The sequence below is a fragment of the Bactrocera latifrons genome, unplaced genomic scaffold, assembly GCF_001853355.1.
Source record: "Bactrocera latifrons isolate USDA-ARS-PBARC rearing strain unplaced genomic scaffold, ASM185335v1 scaffold_80, whole genome shotgun sequence".
NCBI classification, from domain to species: Eukaryota; Metazoa; Arthropoda; class Insecta; order Diptera; family Tephritidae; genus Bactrocera; species Bactrocera latifrons.
The window spans coordinates 835725-857602 of NW_017537490.1; the positions used below are offsets into that span (position 1 = coordinate 835725).

The 21878-nt window shown below is 39.0% G+C and overlaps 1 protein-coding gene across 1 annotated transcript in view; it reads left to right on the forward strand.

The window, feature by feature from the left end:
* The window catches only part of LOC108976832 (kin of IRRE-like protein 2), a 266683-nt gene that overhangs the window by 169789 nt on the left and 75016 nt on the right, over window positions 1–21878 (forward strand). Inside the window, exons 6-10 of the mRNA XM_018946195.1 lie at window positions 486–634; window positions 4087–4198; window positions 4320–4440; window positions 14928–15091; window positions 18712–18870. Coding sequence (XP_018801740.1) covers window positions 486–634; window positions 4087–4198; window positions 4320–4440; window positions 14928–15091; window positions 18712–18870 — 705 coding nt within the window. The remainder of the gene's footprint in view (window positions 1–485; window positions 635–4086; window positions 4199–4319; window positions 4441–14927; window positions 15092–18711; window positions 18871–21878) is intronic.

The following is a 21878-nucleotide window of genomic DNA, read 5'->3' on the forward strand; positions in this document are numbered from 1 at the left end:
GAACTTATACTATATATGTATGCGTAGTATGCCGGTGTGTGTGTAGGCCTTGCTTTCTAACTGTTTGTCTGTCTGTCTGCCTGTCGCAATACAACTTTGCCTCTGCGCTTTTACTTGCTTTTATTTACCTCTAATATTCCATTTATGGCTTATTGCTTTTATTGTTTTTGTGTATTTTTGTCTTAGTCGCTTTTGTTATTTTCCTTTTCAGCGCCCAAATGTTTCGACATAAATCCTTTAGCCTTAAGAATTTTATTGCTTTCTTAACGGTTTTATTATTGCTGTCAATAGCAAAGCTCACCTCAGCTCCACACGCACAGCGGCTCGGTTCAGCTCAGTTTAGTTCAGTTCAGCTGAGGTGCCGTTGACCGGCAGCGCCCCAGCCAACACAGTTATTATTATTGTTACAATTTTATGCTTCCGTTGCACATTGTTTTCCTTTCATTCGTGTTGTTTGTATTTTCACAACTTCCATCTTGTTGCAGATGCGCCAACCATTCGTCTAATTGGCTCACCGGAAATCGACTTAGAGGAGGATAAGGATGCGCTTATCCTGCGTTGCGTTGCCGATGCCAATCCACCGGCAAGTATTGTGTGGCGGCGTGCGGGTCGTTCGGAAATCGCCAGCTTGCAGGTGAGTGAAATTTCCTAGAATAACATGACTTTTACAGTGCTACAACAATAATAGCAACTGTTCTGTGGGGAAATTGTTTAAGTACTGATAAATGCACTTACCTATACTCGTTTATGGGGAAGTTGAATTTAGTAGGAAATGGCAGCTGACTTAGAAGTTCAAGGTATTATAAATTGAGCGTTATATACTGATATCTCGAGAGTGTGGGCGTCTAAGACTGTGATTACTTTCAGATACATTGTGGCTATATTTTTTAGTAATTCAAAGAAAACGATTGAGAGATCACCGAACGAAACTTTCCCAAAGAGATTTAACTCTCTAAGTTTGTAGAAATAAACAAAGTGCTCACCAAAATGAGATATATATTTGTGCGTTTAAGACTCATTACTTATATATATGTCTGTAATATAAGTATATATTAAAAAAGAAAGATAAATTTTATCCTGTCAATAGTCATAATGTATAGCAGTTGATGAAAATTTACCCGGACTGGTGCAAACAAGCCATTCAGGCTAACCGTATCATCAAAAATATTTTCCTGGATTGGTATAACCTTGCTATGTATGCTTGTAAGTTTTGATCTTCATTTGTCCATTAGGGTATGTTTGACTGCTGCTTGTTTACCAAGCGAAAAGTTTCCATGGAGTTTTTTCCATGGAAAAAATTAGTTTGCTTGAATTTTTGTATTTAAAATGAAATTATGACGACGAAAGCATTGCAGAAGTGTTTTGGCTAGTTTACTTTTTCACGGACACAATTATTTGTTCATTATTTGCTTCATAAGGGACGTCCGTTTACTTACCTCTGTTTATGATGTTAAGAACGACGATAAGATAGAAACAATGCCTTAAAACCATCGCATCGACATTACAAAGTTGGTAAAGGCGCTTAGTAACTCTTAAGGTTCGACTCAACACATATTGGTTAATAGTTTGGGTATGTAGCATGTGATCCGATCATAAAATATATGCTTTACAACATTACTGAAGACGGGTGACAAGCTGGTGGGTTTATGAATACGACTTCGGAACTGTCCAAAAATCTAGACAGTGATGCTTCAAAAAATTTTGTAGAACAACCGGTGCGACCGATGCCTTCCTTGGCTTTTCCTCGTTGTTGGGTTTTCACGAAAGAAAGTATGGACCTTTGATATTTTGTTCTTTCTAGTAAATAAATTCAGTTCGGGATTTTTAGGGTTTATGGCGAAGCCGTTTTCAGCATCACAGTTGTTTACGATACTAAGGTATGCCTGAGTTAGCTAATACACGGCATTCAAAAAATTTCCCCCAACTTTTCCAGAAGTTCATTAACAATGATACTGAGATGTTGCGATAACTTCCCTTCTGGGATGCCTCTACTCATATTCCATTGTACCTGCACACTGTCCGATTCCGCCGCGATGGTTCTATCGCATATAAGTTTGAAGATGAAATGCTTAAGGTTCGATTAAACTCTAAACCTATTCAAATATTTAAGTATCACTTTCGACCGAACGTTGTTGAATGCTCCTGTGATATCGAGTGAGATCCATTTCAAACTCTCTGTTATTTATGGTCCACTCGAGCCAGAGACTACAGACCCTCGATATCGAGGATGGCCCTAGTTCAGATCAATCAATCTCTCCAACGTTTTCCAACGAAAAGAGGGGAAACCAATGATGTTCTTGACCTAATGATATTCTTGACCGACCTCCTAACGGTCTTCGAGATGAACTCTCTCTGAGACTCTAACCTATCTCCACGCCAGAGGAACAGTTTCTAATCTAATGCAATTCACAACTGGCCGGTAGTTGCACGAAATCGTTACAGTACGCTGCAGTTGCGATAATATGATGCCATATGACCATGGACCGGGATCTGGAGTGTTTTGAATGAGTTGATCGCCCATGTTGGGTAGCGTTCACCCAGCAGGCTCAAAATTAATGTGCAGTCCTTCTCCGGCACTCCGAGAGCTACTGTCCCAGGGTAAGGAATACTCGAAAAGTGAGTGCTTAGGAGCAGCTAAAGGTATTCTGACTGCTTAAATTGCAGTCATCCTTACCCATCCTTAGGTCGGTGGTTCATATCCGGCTGAAGTCACTATAACTCGCTTGCATATATTGCTCTAAACATATTAAAGAATCTTGCTATCATAATATATTTATATCACCCACATGTTTTTGTGTTGAGTACTAGGTACACAGTAGGCTTCACAAAACTTTTATATATCCCAAAATAGGCAGAAGGAGAATGTTGCGTGCCTCTTCATTTTGGAGATCATAATTCGAACTTCATTTTAGTATCCTTTGTTAAAAGTTAAACTCTTAGAAAAATAGCTTAAGATTCGGAATTTCAATTTTTACTATTGGGACCATATGATTTTTATAATCTCGCAACAAAAGAGAGTATTATAGTTTTGTCCACATAACTGTTGTTTGTAAGTCCTAAAACTAAAAGAGTTAGATATAGGGTTATATATACCAAAGTGATCAGGGTGATGAGTAGAGTTTAAATCCGGATGTCTGTCTGTCCGTCCGTCCGTGCAAGTTGTAACTTGAGTAAAAATTGAGATATCTTGATGAAACTTGGTACTCGTATTTCTTGGCTCCATAAGCAGGTTAGGTTCGAAGATGGGCAAAATCGGCCCACTGCCACGCCCACAAAATGGCGGAAACCGAAAACCTATAAAGTGTCATAACTAAGCCATAAATAAAGATATTAAAGTGAAATTTGGCAAAAAGGATCGCATTAGGGATGGGCATATTTGGCCGTAATTTTTTGGAAAAGTGGGCGTGGCCCCGCCCCTACTAAGTTTTTTGTACATATCTCGGAAACTACTACAGCTAAGTCAACCAAACTGTATAGAGTCGTTTCTTTTAGACATTTCCATATACAGTTCAAAAATGGAATAAATCGGATAATAACCACGCCCACCTCCCATACAAAGGCTATGTTGAAAATCACTAAAAGTGCGTCAACCGACTAACAAAAAACGTCAGAAACACTAAATTCTTTCGGAAGAAATGTCAGAAGGAAGCGGCAGTCCAGGCCTTTTTTTAAAAATTGAAAATGGGCGTGGCGTCGCCCACTTATGGACCAAAAACCATATCTCAGGAACTACTCGAGCGAATTCGGTACATAATATTTTCTTAACACCCTGATGACATGTACGAAATATGGGTTAAATCGGTTCACAACCACGCCTTCTTCCAATATAAGGCTATTTTGAATTCCATCTGATGCCTTCTCTGTATAATATATACATTAGAAACCAATGATAATAGCGGAATGAAACTTTACATAAATACGGTATTTGATGCGACAGTATAAAATGTTCCATGACACCCGAATTTAGCCCTCCTTACTTGTTAGATTTACATATGTCTGTTCTTAAGTTGGCCTCATTTTATTTTCATATAATATTTTAATTACTTTTATCACTAATTTCCTTCGCTTCTCTTTTCATGCTCACAGGAAACACTGCAACTGCGTCCAGTAGGCCGTCGTGATGCCGGACTCTACACATGTCAAGCCCAAAACTCGGTGGGCACCTCAGAGCAGCTCTCCGTACAGTTGGACGTTAAATGTAAGCATCTTTATTTTCGTTTCAGCGTTCTACCATAAGCGATTTAAAGTCGTTTTCAAATATATCGCTTACTGTCCATCACTCACCATTTTTTTGCATTTTTTGTTTTTCCCTTTCGCAGATCCACCTAAAATAGTATCGGCCGGACCGGATCGACTGACTACAGCACCATTATTCAGTCCAGCCGCATTTGAGTGCGTCGCCGAAGGCAATCCGATGCCCAGCTATAAATGGGTGCAGCGGTAAGTGCAATAGCTGAAAGCAAACTATTACTATTTTTATTTATGAAAGCGCCGAGCGTAATTTAGTTTGCGTTTCAATATTTTGGTTGACAGCACACAACTTTAATCCACTGCGCCATCAAATGTCGCCTTAAAGCTATTTTTCACTTTTCGCTCCGTCAAAAATTGAACGGCATGAGTGCTCGTGCAGTGAGGGCGAATGTCATATTTCAATAGCCGTTGGCGGCAGTYAATCCTTTCGCGTCTGACTTATAATCCATTTCAACATGGCGCAGKAACAGCTTTATCACCACAAGCGACCACAAGTTGTGCCTACAAGCCTACGGTCGTATTAATGCCATCTACAAACACACACGCACGTACACACAAGCTCCACCTGTGCTACGTTCGTGGCTGTGAACGGCAAATGTTCAATTTAAATTTTCCACGAACCCTTGCTCGCCGTTGCTGCATTTCGACGAAAGTTGCCGTGTAAACGGTCGGTGTTGTCACGAATATTTGGTATTTTTTGGTTGTTTTTTTTTTACTTTGCCGCGTCCACTTTTACGCGGCAGTTGCAATTTGGTGTCGCCCTCGAGGTGTCTGTCTCTGCATGCTGCAGCAACACTGCTTGCTTCGTTAGCCGACACAGATTTGGCTGCGGGCTACACTGCTTGCCACTTTTCCGCTTGAGTTGAGTAAGCTGCGGTTGTGTGTGTGCCAGGGCTGCCGTTATGTGAAGTGCGGATATTTTGCAATCGCTTTCATTATTGTGTTACTTTTGTGATTCGTGAAGTGTGCTCTTGGGCTAATGCTTAGACGGGGTAAACAAAATAAAATGAGAAAATACCTCTCAGAGCCATCGATTTTAATCGCGCTAACACAATTAGACTAATCTTTTGTCATTTTTCATCAGTAAGTCTAAGTTTTTGGCACCAATAAAGAAGATATGTATCGCAGCTTTTCATCTATAAGTCGCCATGCTCTTTAACGTCGTGAAACTCCTCACATAATCAACATTATTATCTCCCCCAAATTCTAGTGGCTACCGCAGAACCTTCTTCTTAGAATATTATATAAATTTAAAGCGCTCAAACCAGGCGTATATTAGGTTAGCTTGATCTGTTAGGCTTATGTGCCATACTTAGACCAGTTTGTTGATTTGCAATACCAGTTGGAGTTCAGTTACTAAGTCCAAGAGGAGTAGTAATTGCTTAGGATGCATGCGCTTGACGCGAATTTTAACAGACTCTGCGGCCTCACTATCGATACCGCCTCGAATGTATCATACCGTGGAGAGATCGGATGCTTACAGTGTAGCCTTGTCAATGTGAGACAAGTGCATAAGAGATGCTGTATTGTTTCTCTGTAGACTTCTCGAACTGTCACCTCCATCCTGCGGGTGTGTATTGCTAACAAACAGTGACCAGTTAGCGTTACCATCATGTTCCTACAGTCGATTTGGTGTACTTCTGATCTACTATTTTGCACCTGATTTTTGCAGTTTCGTACCCAGGTAGCTCATTCCATCGGGTTCTTTACCAGGCTTCTGTCAAGATCATTGTATAAACAAAAAATGGGTTTCCCAATATCGTCCACTATTTCATTGCCCTCGTTGCCTATGTGGCCTGGGACCCAGTTGAAGTGAAAATGCTTACTTTTGGCAACACTTTCCACCGCTGTCCTGCTTCTCAAGACACTTCTGGTCGATAGGCGATACGAGGCTACTGTCTTGTTTACTGCTTGGCTGTCTACGTAGATGTTGGCTCTACATTTGTCTGCAGGTGTGTTAGAGGACACTCCCGCGGCTTTGGAAATATTAAAGACGTCAGCTTGAAATATACTGTAGTCTTCCAGCAACTTAAAAGGCTTTCTTTTGCCTATCTCAAGATATTATATTCCCGCACAAGCTCCATCGTCCATTTTCAAGCCATGCGTATAGATGTTCAGAGTATTCCACATACCTAAAATACCGTTACGACAGACATCTTTTTCTGTATTTACTTTGAACCTGCTTTCCTACTTGAAATTTTGGTCACGTAGTCGGGGTTTGTCCAACCGCCATTACCCACCGAGCTATGCTCGAAGGTTCAGGTTTTTAGCGAAAAGGTCTGTCAGGTTTAGTACCAGTTGAAGAGCAGCCGTTGGAGTTGTTCTTAAACCTCCCGTTAAGTATGGCGCAGCGAGTCTCTGAACCCTTTCCATTGGTTTCCGGTATGTGGCATCCGTACCCCTGTCCACCATATTACTGCACAGTAGAACAGAATTGATATAGCAGTGTATACCAGTGCATGAGAGAGGTGGGTTCTATCGAGCTTCTGCCTACATGCATATAAAACATTTGATGGTTTCCCCCACTATTTCTTCCACGTTGTGCTCCCACAGCAATTTGTTGTCTAAAACTACTATAAAGTACTTGGAGTGGTCCTTGAGAAAGAGTTATGTCCCATTTAAAGAAGGTAACCTCCATAGAGGAATTTTGTGTTTTCTTAAGAACACAAGCATATTCGTTTACACCGCGTGCAACCCCATACCCGCTGCGATGCCTAGTTCTGGACTATATTGAGACTGGTGGTTATAATACTGTTAATAGTCTGTAGACACCTATCCGTTATTAGTATAGCAATGTCGTCTACATATGCCACTATCTCAGGGACTTTGCTGAACTTCGGCATACAAATTTTGTATGCCCTTCCCAAGGGACATTATTAGTTTGCTTCTTCACCAAGCTTTTCGAAACAGAATATTTTACTACGGGTAATGGATAACTTTAGGAGCTTTTTTTTGGCATTTAATTGCGTCTCGAAGCTGTATTTCATTTTCACCTCTCTGTTTGCTATGTAGGCGGCGTCTGAGTGACAGAGCTTCCTCAGCTTAGCGATTTCTTCATTCCATCGGTATATCGATCTTTAATTGGTGGCGTAATGCTTCACACAAGCTTGTGTGTATAGGGTTCATGTATTTGTATGTAAACACATGGAAACAGAGAATTTTGTTCCTAACTCTGGCGTGTAGTAACAGTATGGCATTTTTTTTTTTTTTTTTTTTTTTTTTTTTTTTTTTTTTTTTTTTTTTTTTTTTTTTTTTTTTTTTTTTTTTTTTTTTTTTTTTTTTGCTAGCTAAGTTCTTTGAAAAGCAAGTTGTTAACCAACCAATCTCACTAGCTAATTGCAACTATCCAGCAAATTTCGCAAATAATAGGCTGCCAGCAGTCATTCATAAACGTTGCGAAACCAAGTTGATACTAAAGCGAAAAATGTGCAGAAACGTTCGATAAAGCATGATATTTTCTTGATCAACTCTACAGCCATCTCCAGTACCAACCTTGTACATATATTCCCTTATATAGTCACATTCATTCGCTCTCTATTTGCTGGCTGTTTTTCTCATATCATTTTATCACTCATACGCCGTGTGGCACAAGCATTGGCATTTTACTTTTATATGGCTAATTAGCAGCAAGTCGTATAATATATTCTCCGAATAACTTATTAACTCAAAAAACTCTGTTTCTGCTCATTTCACTTTAAAATCCGGCTTATCGCCGGCTTGAATTTGCTTACGGACAGATAAATATATCGCTCAACAATTTGCGTACACTCATTCGGGTTTTTCTTTTTACTGGCAATTAAAATGTTATATTTGCAAGCGTTACTGTTTACATGTTAATATGATATTTACTTACATAGTACGTGCTTATACATATATACTTTTATATTTATGTGTGCGTGTATGTATAGCGGCATTGTCTGCTGACTACTGAAATGAGCTGAAATTAAAGTCATTTGATAGTTAAAGAAAAATAAACTACACAGTTATACGCCCACACCCACACAAATTCACACACACACACACAAAGCAGTGTTTTATGCACGCGTCAAGCAGCGTGTTTCCGCTTCCTGTTTGCGGTCTTGCACACAGCTGCTACATCCGCCGCCAAGGCGTTGCTACGTGCGCCGCCGACATTCTCAACTTCACTTCGCATTCTAGTTGTTATTGTATCTTCTGTCTCTCTGCGGTTGTAAGCTATACATTTATTTGCGCAACATCGCTTCTTATATTCCTCTTGTTGTCTTTTCTTTTTTTTTTTTTTTGTTGTGCTTCATTTGTTTATTTTGCTCAACGTTTGCTATGCCGGCGCCTGTGGCATTTCACCATTGCTGTTGCACGTTTTTTTTTTTTTTTTAATTAGCAGTGTCAGGAAATTGTGCGCCGTGAGCGCGTCAACGTACGACTGATTGCTACTTTCTAGAGCCATACAATGCGTTTATGCGCCGACAAAATTCAACTGTAAGTTGTGTAATTAGAAAAGGAAAGATGGCAGCGATAAGAATTTTTAATAAGAGAAATATTACAGACAATAAAGAAATGAAGTCGTACGTTGTTTCCTTGACTCCTTTCTTAAAAATTAAATTTCGTACTTAACTGATATGGGTTCATAACTATTCTGCGATATATAGCAGGTTCGAGTCCCGAATGAATTAAATATTAAAATTTTAGAAGTTAAGTCTCCTAAAGCAGTCTTGAAAGTAGTCTTTTCGTATTTTGTCAATAGATGTCGTTGGATCGTATATATCCAATGCTACCAATCACATTGTGTCATACCATATAGTGTTGGAAAGATGAGATCTTTAACTTCATTTAACCAGAAACACTAAGTTCAGGGAAGTTGAAAAAAAGTTACAGTAGTTCAAAAATGAGTGAAAATAATGAAGAAATTCGCTATATTTTGAAATTTTTGTATAAAAAGGGAAGAGTCTTACACAAGCCACCAATGAAATTTGTGAAGTTTAGGGAGACGATGCTGCATCATTTCGTGTAGCACAACAACAGTTCGCTCGCTCCCGTTCTGGAGATTTCTATGTGAAAGATGCACCTCGCTCTGGTCGACCTATCGTTGAACAAGTCGAGGAGATAAAAGAAAATAATGACCAGGCCCCTCACATAAGCGGCCATGGAACTTAAGTCAACAGCAAACTGTTTTGAACCATTTAAAAAAGGCTGGCTACAAAAAGATGCTCGATGTTTGGATACCACACGAATTGTCTGTGAAAAATTTTTGGGCCGAAGTAACATGAGTCATTCTTTGCTGAGCGAAATGAAATCGAATTGTAACAGGAGACGAAAGCGTATCACATACGATCATAATGTGTGAAAAGGATCGTGATCTAAGTGTGGCGAAGCTCAACAAATGGTCGCAAAGCCAGCATTGACGCCTCAAAAGGTTATTCCATATTTTATTGTTAACAAATAATGCTGCAGAACTGAACAGAAAGCACTTCATCTGCCTTCAGAACAGTGTGCTGGACCCCACACACTTTTGATGACTCGGCAAAAACTGCCAGAGCTTGGCTGCGAAGGAAAAACCAGAAAAGTGGAAAAGGGCAAAAACTGATCGACCAAAATGGTACATATCTGGTTCATTAAAGTGCGTTATAAATATTAAAAAATATGTTGAAGTTTGATTAGAAATAAGAAAAGAATATTTGGACTACCCATTGGAATATTGGAGCGACACTAAGGTCTGCAATAACTATAAGATAGGAAACGTTCATTATTTTCGGTTGAGATTTTTTAGATTTCCAATTGACTAAAGGAATACAAGTCTACTAAGCAAACATATAGACACATAAATAGGGCCCTGAAAAAGAACACAAAATGTTCTTTTATACTTTGTGTTAGCTAAGTAAATAACACTCTAATTTCGTGATATAGTTATAGGCAAATATATATAGGTTGCCTAACCACTTATGTACATATAAATAGCTTTGGCTCCTATATCTCAGCGTTCTTAAGAGCTAGTCAACTTTACTAGCACGGTAGCTGCATCAAATTTGACACGGACTGACAAAAATATTTACGAACTTTATTGTGTATAAATATAATAAAGAAACTGGCAAGCAACTTGTTATGCAACTTGTTAAAAGTCTCATTCGGGACTGAGGGTCATACCATCTTTCAGCGATTTTTGCTTTTTTCGGTTTCGGTTCTATTTTGGAGCATACTCTACTAGATTGTTGTCTTTTGACGTCATATTCATAAACCTAAGTTTGGTCATCAGTAATGACACGTTTGCTAAATGAAGTGTTCTCAGTTGTGGTTGTCAAACATTTATTTGCACACCACTTGACGTTGTTTCTGCAAAAGATACAGATTTTTTGTTACAAGTTTAGCTTTAACGCGCTGCATAACCAAATCTTTAATCAAAATGTGTTGAGTGGATTCTCTGCTATCTCTCTGTTGCCAACACGATAATTCTCAAGCTCGATTTTTTAATTAATAGAAGTTGTTGAATGTTGACTTCACGATTTTCACTAAATTCATTTGCCACTTAAGTACTTGTGTTCGTGAAAAGGTTGGCCAAAAACACTTCTGCTGTCCTTTGAGATATTTTGTGGCCGAAATGTCATTAGAAACAAAAAATTTAAAAAGAAACTTGTTCCATTTTTTCCGTGATCAAAATCGCCAACCAACACACAAACCTCTTGATATTTGGACCGATCCGCCAAAAATTTTATCAGAACTCACTTACAATCTAGAAAGGATCAATATCTAATACCTGTTTCACAAATCGCTTCACCTTGGTCTTGGTCCATCAAGTCTTTTACAAATGGCACCTGGCTTTCTTAATATCCAGTTGTAAGAAGACTAAACATGAATAAAAGTGGCCGAGCATTTTGATTTGAAATAAGCCTATGTAACGTTTTTATTGTTATTTTCCCTGCTTACTGTGTAAATATAAAAACTACAACAATAATAACTAATTACAAGCCATGTACGGATGTGAGCAATGAGCTAAATAATGACTGTCACTAATGTTGTGGCGGTAATGTTGACAAAATATTCACTCATAGTGCCCCACACACATATATATATATATGTATGTATATATGTAACAGCTTGCTCATGTGCTTCCTGCTAATTAGCATGCAAAGCGACAATCGGTCGAAGGAAAGCGAAAGGAAGCGCCACACAGCGATAGCGGCAATTGCAACCGCAGCCACAACGAAAAAACGGCAAACAGCCAACAACAAACAACAAAAAAACCACAACAATAACATTATATAATACAAGTTCGAGTATATGTATTAAGCAGTACACATGTGTATGTGTGTGAACAAGCATGTGTTGGCTATTTCTGCTCATACGTGGCGAATACCATACGGTTGTGTGTGTGTATGTGTGGTGGCAATAATAAGTTTTTCATTTGCTTTGTAATTCAGGTTTTTATGAACTTCCGACTAAATGTGTAAATATATTAATGCCGCCGCGTAAACACATGTAGCTACCAAAGTCCTGCCGCCATATACCTATATAAGTATGTATGTGTGTGTGTATGCCTGTTGGTTTTGCGGCTGCTAACTTTTCTTCTAACTTTATTTCTTATCACTTTTATGCTTGCTTGCGTTTTTTATGTTCTCTACCATAACTCAAATATCTACTTAGTTTGTTCTGCTTGCAGTGCACGCCCGGCATGCTTAAGTGATATTTAAAATCATTTGCAGAATGTAGCTTCAAATGTTATTTATTCTCTTTAAAGCAATATAAATGTTTAAAAAAAGACATATATTTATAACAACCGTTATTTGCAACACGAAATTTGCGCATTTTAATTAATAGAAATTAAAAAAAAAAAAACAAATAACAAGTAAAGAAGAGCTAACTGCACATTTCATACTCTTGCAACTTGCAAGGATTAATGCCGGGGTAAAACCTTAGGGAGCGCTTGGAGCGCAGCTATGAGAGCCATAATGTCAAAATCCTTGTCCTTGGCCACCTTAACGCCAGGTTGGCAATGAAGATATCTTTGGTCGGGAAATTCAGCCTCCATGAGGAAACATCCCCAACTGGGTTGAGGCTGATCGACTTTCGGGGCACGAGATATGGTTATCTGCAGTACTAGATTTTAGTATAAGAAATTCATTATGCCAGCAGGCTGTCCCCCGATTCGAAAAGCCAACAACCAGATAGTCGAAAGATAGATCTCCAGTGTTCCAGACGTGTGTACGCTCCAAGGAAGCAAAATCGGCTCACAGCACTATCTTCTTGCGGCCAAGATACGCAGCCGCCTCTGTGCAACAAAAAACGCAAGTCAACACATACAATGAAGGCTCGACGTCGAAAACTGCAATTACAACAGACAGCATAACGATTTTCTACTCGATTTGCATTCCAGCTATTTGAACGCACTCGTCAACAAATCGGCATAATTGTTTTTCGGAAAAGGCAAAAGAACAGAAGCGGAGAGAAAACATACTGCCTACCTCGCAACGATCGACCACACCACGTTCGGGAGCCGGCCGAGCTATTCAGACACGACATCAGCTTCTTTGTAGAAAATGGTCGGACGAAAGCATGCCCAACAATTGGAACTTAAGTGTGCTCTGCCCAATCCACAAAAAGGAAGACCCAATAATCTGCGCCAACTACCGTGAGATAAGCTCCTCAACATCGGGCATATGGTTCTATCGAGCGTATTATGTGAAAGATTAAATTCCACCGTCAACAATCTTATTGGAACTTATCAGTATGGCTTTAAGACTAGAAAATCAAAAACTGACCAGATTTAACCCATGCGTCAAATCTTATGAAAGGAAGATGGACGCGCACCACCTCTTTATCCATTTTGAAACTGCTTTTGATCATGTATCGAACGAAAAGGAGCTGCCTTTATGCCGCTTTGTCTGAATTTGGTATCCCCGTAGAACTGATATGGCTGTGTGTCTTTCTTGAAGCCGGTATTATTACCAACAATAATGACAGCCTTGAAATTCTGCGCATAATAACTCTTATCAACAGGTGCTACTTCGGACGAAGAAAGTAAAACGCGAAAAATTTATGTTTCTTTGCGTGTTGGCAACTTCGAATATCGCATTCGATGGAACGATGATCTGTATGAGATATTGATTGACATAGCTCAGCGAATTAAGAATAAATAAAACACTTCTACCCTGAGAGTATTGGGCACAGTACCCGCAGGGAGGGCCACATTGCAAAAATAAGAATCGACACACACACTTTTTCAAGAATTTTTGCCCGCAGCTGCCTCTTGCTACTGTGATGTCCTATGCTAAATTAGATTTTATATCTTAATTTCGTGCTTAGTTATGGCACGGACGGACAGATGGACAAACAGGCAATCACTCGTACTGCAACTCGTCTTATCCCCCTGATCATTTATATATACATATATATATATATTCGGGTGATTCAAACAAAAAAAATTTGTTTTTTCGTTTTTTCTGAAAAATAGGTTCCTAGACACCTCTAGGGTAGCCTCTCCAAGAATGAGTTTTTAATTGTAACGGGATGGTCCTCCTACTTACAGTTTTCTATTTTTCCTTATTATCAGATAGAAAAATGTACATCTATAAAAAATGGTTTGGATTTTTCGATTAAGTGAAGCGTTTACGAAATATTCGTCGTCAAACATGAATGCATTTTAGGGTGCACCAAAAAAAAAATTTTTTTTTTCGATTGGTACTCTGAAAAATAGGTTCCCAGGCACCTCTCACAAAGGCTCTCCAAAAACCTATGAATTTCAACATTCATAATAATTTAGTTCATTGAGTTATAAAATTCATAAAAAATAAAAAAATCTCCCAATGTAATCAAACTTCAAACGTTAATATCTTTTAAACGGTTGGGTTTACGAAAAAATCGTACAGACCTTTTTTGTAGATCATTCAATTTCCTACAAAATCGAAGGAACAAGATATTTTTTCAAATAGTTGGAAGCGAGATATATAAAGTTTTGTATATGATAATAAGAAAAAATAGAAATTGTAATTAGGAGGAGCTTGCCGTTACAATTAAAAACTCATTCTGGGAGAGGCTACCCGTGAGGTCTAGGAACCTATTTTTCAGAGTACCAAAAGAGAAAAAAAAATAATTTTTTTTGAATCACCCTAATATATATCTAACCCTACATCTAACTCGATTAGTTTTAGGTGATACATACTAACCTTAAGTGAACAAAACTCTGAACCAATATATTGCAAGAGTATAAAAATTATAAATATAAACTTAGCGATCATACAAGTGTATGGAAAATTTTTTTTACTCACTTTCCAAAAAATTTTAATTATACTTCTTCCCGGGTATATGAACATTTATTCCCTACCTCATGGCAAACACATTCGTTACAAAGCTCTTGATAAATATTGCACTTCATAGCATTTCGGTGCAACAATGGTATTCTGCGAAGAATTTTTAATACCTGCTGCTTGGCTTCAGTCAATTGGCTATTCATATGCCATAGCTCGTTGACTACAAGTCATTGAGCAGCGTTCAGTAAAGCTTATTGGAAATTCCGCAGGGTTTGTCAAACGCTGTAATAAACGTTTCATGAAAAAAGCTATTGTGAGACATTGTTTTTTTTTTGTGTTTCCACACAGTTTATGTGGTTTGTGTGTGTCTGTGGAAGTTTTTCGAAGAATTGTTTAAAACCGGCGCATTTTTCATAATAAAAAATTTCATTTTACCAATAATTTGGTTTTATTTTCCAGAATAGCGCATGGTTCCAAGTTCGTGGAACGTGGCAGTGAGCCACGCCTTGTTATTGACAATGTCACCTACGACTATCAGGGTGAATATGAATGCCGCGCCACCAATTATATCAATGGACAGGAGCGCGTTGCTGTCTCCGAACCAATTTCGCTGCAAGTTGTGGGTAAGTAAAACGAATATTTTTTTATGAAATATATCAATATATTTATAGTGTAATTGCACTGTTCTTGAAAGCCAGCATTTCTTTCTAAAAAGTGTTTACAATTATCTGAATTATACCCTTTTGAAGTGGCAACATTTATATATACATGCATATGTTAAACGTCGAACATCTGCTTACTGCTTTAAAGCCCGTTTTTGTAATAAACTGGCATAGAAATCTGCCAGCTTCGCTTCCCATACCACTCCATGCCAGCTAGAAAACTTTTGTAAGTCAGATCGGATATATCTTGAAGGCGTTTTAGGACATATTTAAACTGCCAGAAACATTTTGCCAACTCAGTTCATCCACTTTGTGACAAGTGATTGTTTTAGGAAGAACAGAACTAAGAAAATACTTAGAGATAAATCTTTCCTTGGAATATTATTTAATGTTTCAGCCGGGGCCCTTGTTAACTTGTTAATGAACTTCTGTAATGAAACAACTCTGCTGGTCTTCTAAGACCGCACCGCGATACGGGCTCGGTGACAGTGAGAATTCAAAGCACTTCTGCAATCTCATCTACAACTGGGTAGACAGAGTTTGCCACGAAATTTGTAACATCCAGAAGGAATCGTCGGAAGCCCTCTAGATAGTCAATTGCAAAATGACTGAAGACTTAAATCCATATTCTCTTTAGTTAGCTTTTTCTTCTACTTTATTATCGTAGACACCACTTACGCGGTTACAGTCGAGTTTACAACAGCGCGCCTGTTGTTCATCCTTTTCGCAATATGGCACCAATTGGCGATTCCAGCGTAGCCAGGTCCTTCTCTCTCTGATTTTTCCAATATATTGAAGCTTTTTCTTTTCCTCTGCTTCCCCCGGCGGATACGCCGCCGATTACTTTCAGAGCTAAATTATAAAGTAGTTTTCATCGATTCGGACCGCCTGACCTAGCCTGAGTAGCCGCTGCTTCGTCGTATATCTCATAAGGCTCATCGTTTCACCGACTACGGTATTCGCCGTTGTCAATGCGCAAAGGAGAATAAATCTTCCGCAGAACCTTTCTGTCGAAAACTCGTAACATGTTGTTATCGTCCATGCCTCAGCACCACATAGCAGGACGGAGATGATAAGCGACTTGTCGAATTTGGTGTTAGTTCGTCGAGAGAGGACCTTACTTCTCAATTACGTACTCAGTCCGAAGTAGCACCTGTTGGCAAAAGTTTTTCTGCGTTGGATTTCGAGGCTGACGAGCTAATGCTGGCTCCAAAGTAACCGAAATTATCTACCACTTTAATGATATGCCACGCCTCATTGCTTGATGACAGGAGATATATCGTCTTACCCTCGTTCTTATCAGAAACTTCGTTTGGTGAAAACGGCTTGCGTGGGTCCTTCCCGAACTTAACGGAGCTTTTAATATTGCTCAACGTCTGTTTAAACAGCCGCATTGGCTTTGAGGGGATACCAAATTCACACATAACGTCATTAAGGCATGAGTTGGCAAGAGCAACTTTAAAATCGACGAAGAGGTTGTGTGTGACAATTCTCTTTTCACGGTCTTTTCCAGATATGGCTCACCGTGAAGTTGTTGGTTTTTCAAGCCTTAAGCCACACTAAGGTTCAATCAGTTTCTACAAAGAAGTTGATGCATGCTCCTTATCAGTACTTTGATCTGTATTTAAATAGCTCGGACGGCAATTCATCGGCCGCCGCCGCTTTGTTGCTTCTCGGCCGCGTAATTGCTATTCGAATTTAATCATGGTCAGCAATTGACGTCTGCTCCCTCGTCATCGATTAGGGAATCGGGTTCCCCATCTCCTAGTGTCACTGCCATTTAGCTGACTGGAGAAATGTTCCCTTCATTGGTATGATCTGGCCATCAGTCACTAGATCACCACTGGTGGTTCTAAAAGGGTATGCTCCGCTCTTGAAGTCTTCTGTTCGCCGCCGCATGTGTTCCTAGAATTTGCTAGCATTACCCCTAACGGCCAGCTTATCACGCCCTTCGTACTCACGCATTTTATCCTTTCTCTGTTTTTTTTTGTTTTTTGCTAATGTGTTTTTCTTTCCTATTCAACTCTCGAGTGTCTTTTCGCATCCAACCCGTGTTGTGGTCGATTGTAACATTGCGAGGTAATACAACCCGTTAAAGTTCACAATAGCTGAATCACTACGAAGATGCTCACGAGCGGCGTAAGAATTACCAACTAGTCTAACTAGTAGTTTTCAGATGCATATAAGAGAATATTGCAAAGATTTTATTATGCATGTCTTCTCGCCGATTTCTAAGGGATGATCTTATGCTAAGAAGATAAACAAATTCTTTAAACCACTTCTATGATTTATAAATAGTATGTAAATTTACAGACAACTAGAAGTTATATAAATATAAGTGCGTGTGTATGTAAATGTGGCAGAAATAATCAGCTGTTGCAGCATATAATGCATAAATATGCAACGAAGTAGTTGGTACGCAACTCTGTGGTCAGTTGTAACGGCAACAGCGGCGACAACAACAACAACAACAATTGGAAACTGAGTAAAATACAGTAACAACACTGTGAGCAACATCCGATAAACCGCACAACTAACAAACTCAACTTACAAGTCCAGCAAACTGAGCAGAAAATTTATCTAGTTGCAAGTTCAAATGTGAAAATGCAAGAGGAGCATTGCCAGCACAAGCAAAACACTGCAGCGATATTGAAAAAAAAGAAGAATTAAAAATGTGTTTGCGTTTTGTTTGAAAATACATACATATGTACGTTTTTTGTTGTTATGTTTTTTACGGTCATACTAACAACCAACTTGACTTGCCACCATAGCATTTGTTGCTTGTTGCAATAATATTTGTTGTTGTTTTTGTTTGCCAGCATCAGCTCATAAATTATGTGCGTGTGGCAACATACACGTGGAGGCAGTAAATTTAAACATCTTTTGCATTTACAATTTTTTGCCTTCATTTCTTGTAAACATCTGTCGTTTTTTGTTCAAGTTGTTGTTGTTGTTGTTGGTGTTTTCATTTTTGCGGTCACCGAGCAAGTTTTTGTGGTTGTCAGGAGTGCACACGAAACCAATCTGCTAGCGCATTCATACATATATACCTGTATATCGGTGCTTATATATATGTTTGTATGCGTGTGTATGTGTGTCTGTGTAATTGTTGCAAGCAGCTTAAAAATAAAAAGTTTTATCCATACTACTGTGCTTTGTTGTCACTGCATTTATATGCTGACGCTGTGTTTGCTCTTGCTTATGATTTTTTAATAACTTCACTTGCATTGTGTGACCAAGCAGGTTGCATGCAACATTTATTAAGCTTGACGTCAAGCCATGCGGCTTGTTGGCAAGTATCACAGGTTTTAGTCATATATTGGAAATGCTTTAAGTCGTTGTTAGTAAATAATATTACGGTAGTTCCGCTAGAGCAAAGCAAAGAACATTAGGTTAAATTTAAGTTGAGGCAACACCAACTACTTGAATGGTTGCAAGTATCAATTTAGGGCATTAGCATTAAAAATTACTTTGTTTTTGGTTGAATCAGCACTATTCAAATGTTAAAAAAATAATAATAATGTTTAGTTTTCCTTTCTGAAACTGTTTTTAAACTAGTCTTCAATTTTCTTTCATTTCAGGTGCACCGCAAGTACTACGCCCACATCCATCGATGCACACAATATCGGTAAAGCGTGGCCAGCCGGCCGTTATGTCACTGGTGGTCTGTGCAGATCCACGACCACATCGAGTCTCATGGGAGTGGGGCTCATTACGCCTGGAAGCTGGTTCGGGCATTGGTGAGTTTACAATATTTTATTCTAGAAGCTGTTCCTCTCTTAAAGTCCCCTGATAAGATCAGGGGCGATCCTCGTTCTTATCAGGGCATCACTCTGCTTTCAGTACTTGAAGAAGTGCTGCAAAGAGTTATGGTGGAAAGGCTTCAGGTGCCAACGAGGAGTATAGAGGATGCATGGTTTCACGTTCAGAATGTCGTTAGGGAGAATGTCAACAAGTATGTTCTTGCCATATTTATTGTCTTCAAGGGGGAGTTTGACTACCTAAGCTGGGATCGAGTGGTGCAATGGCCAGAAGAGCTTGGCCGTCCAGAAATTACTCTTAGACGGACTTGCTTTTCGGATAGAAAGGCCTTCCTATCCCTTAGAATAAATGGAACTGTGGAGATTGGAATGGTTCATGACTGCCCTCAGGGTTCCATCCGTGGTCCATATATGTTTGTCAAAAAAGTCTTGCGGTATTTTCGCTGGTTGGCGCTGAGAGCGCGTAGTTCTAGTTTTATTCGTCGCATCGGGTCATGCTATGCCTTTTGGAAAGCTCATTTCACACGCTAACACGTGTTTGGTTGATTTTCGTTTCTTTTAAGTCGTTCGCGAGTTAAAGCGCTGTTCGCACCATATATCGTGGCTTGGTTTTAACCTGTGCAACTTATGGAACCGCTGTATGATGGGAAGCAGCCACGGCAGTCCTGGGATCCTCTCTTCTTAATTCAGCGTGGAATGATGCTTGCCTGTTTACCTGTATGCCGCATCGTTTCAAGAAATGCTATGCAGGTTCTGTTAGGTGCACCGCTCTTGATCTGATTGTCATTCAACGTGCTGTTGGATGCCGGTTAAGAAAGGGCTTGAGTGTGTTATTGCTGTGGAGGTTGGGTTTGTTGAGGATAACCTTTAGACTTCAGCCGCATTTTCTACATACCATATTCTGTGGCATAGTCTTAAAGCTATTAAGACACTCATTCTCAAAGTTCTTAGTGCAAATAATCAGCAGCAAATTCTTAAAATAGCAAAACGCCTTTGCACACCATTTAATATGCTTGAAATAGAGCACCAAAATTCTGAAATCGATTGCATGTCGAAATCCCAGAACAAAAATAGCAACACTATCACACTTACAAAACACACAAGCATGCAGCTACGAAAAACTGACTGAATAGACACATAATCAACTAAAACTAAGCTCGCCTTTTCGACTGAGACTTCAGAAACTCTTTGGCTTGCCATTTTGAAAGAACACAAACGAGGTGATATGCCATTGGCCGTCATAAAATGGAAAGAGTTATGCAACGAGTCAGTGCAACGGCCTACTGCAGTCACTCGTACAGCTTGTGCATTCTGCTATGTCATAACATTATACTCGGCACTGGCAGAATTTTGCACCCTCTTTCTCACTCGTTATATTCATACAAAAATCACATGAGCTTGGCTGCTGACGCAAGACGCATTGGAAAATGTAAAGATTTTGATTTCATAATTTTTCATCAGCAACCTGCAACCTGGTACTGCCTGGTACGACCGTTGGCAGTTGCATTGTAAAATTAAACAACTGCAATTTTGCAAACCATTTGGCCGCTGCAAATTAGAAAATTTAGTGGTAATGGACTCAAGAACCAAAGTGCATTTACATAGACTTAGCCTTAGAAACTCGTTTCAGGTTAGTCAGGTGTGCATGTAGGTATGTACGCCGGTCGTTTTCCTGCCACGTTTATGTACTCTTAAATGAGGTTATGACTTATTTAGTCACATTGAATATTTTTCATTGAAAGACAGTGCAAAGTTTTGCGCCCAACTTGCTAGGCCATTGCTGGTCTATACACTTTATGTCTACATTTAGTTAAGATTCTCAAAATTTTAATTGTGAAATTTCAACAAAATGTTCACAAATTACCTCAAAAAGACTATATTTGTGGTGTCTATTACCAAATGTGTCCAATAAACCTCTTTATCGCTCTTAATGATCTGTACTGAAATTTTTTACCACACTTACCATAGTGCGATCCGAGTATCTGATGTTTTGGCTGTATGCTTTAAAACTCAAACAAATGTCAGTGGAACTTTACAACTCTGAAGTTTAAAATCCGCTTTAAGCTTAATAAAATGTCGGTTGTATAAATACAACCTTATTTTGAATATTTATATAATTAATATAATTTTATAGTAAGAAGATTGAGATCCACTGCATTTCTCATATGCATATTCACTAGATTTCCTGTATACGCCATATACATACATATGTATATTACGTCATTCCCTCCACTCTAAATCTTCACCTAAATATGACGCTTTCAATCTCTGAAAAAAGTTCCTCAGAGATACAAGTTGTTATGATGTTTCTTATGAAACAATAGAAGAAAATTAGAGTTTTGTTGGAGAAGAGAATAACACTGGGGAACACAATTTTCGTTGACTTCGATTTAATACTTGTTATACTCTCGCAACAAAGTTGCTAAAGAGAGTATTATAGTTTTGTTCACATAACGGTTTTTTGTAAGTCCTAAAACTAAAAGAGTCAGATATAGGGTTATATATACCAAAGTGATCAGGGTGACGAGTAGAGTTGAAATCCGGATGTCTGTCTGTCCGTCCGTCCGTCTGTCCGTCTGTCCGTCCGTCCGTGCAAGTTGTAACTTGAGTAAAAATTGAGATATCTTGATGAAACTTGGTACACGTATTTCGTGGCTCCATAAGCGGGTTAGGGGTTCGAAGATGGGCAAAATCGGCCCACTGCCACGCCCACAAAATGGCGGAAACCGAAAACCTATAAAGTGTCATAACTAAGCCATAAACAAAGATATTAAAATGAAATTTGGCACAAAGGATCGCATTAGGGAGGGGCATATTTGGACGTAATTTTTGTGGAAAAGTGGTCGTGGCCCCGCCCCCTACTAACTTTTTTGTACATATCTCGAAAACTACTACAGCTAAGTCAACCAAACTGTATAGAGTCGTTTCTTTTAGGCATTTCCATATACAGTTCAAAAATGGAATAAATCGGATAATAGCCACGCCCA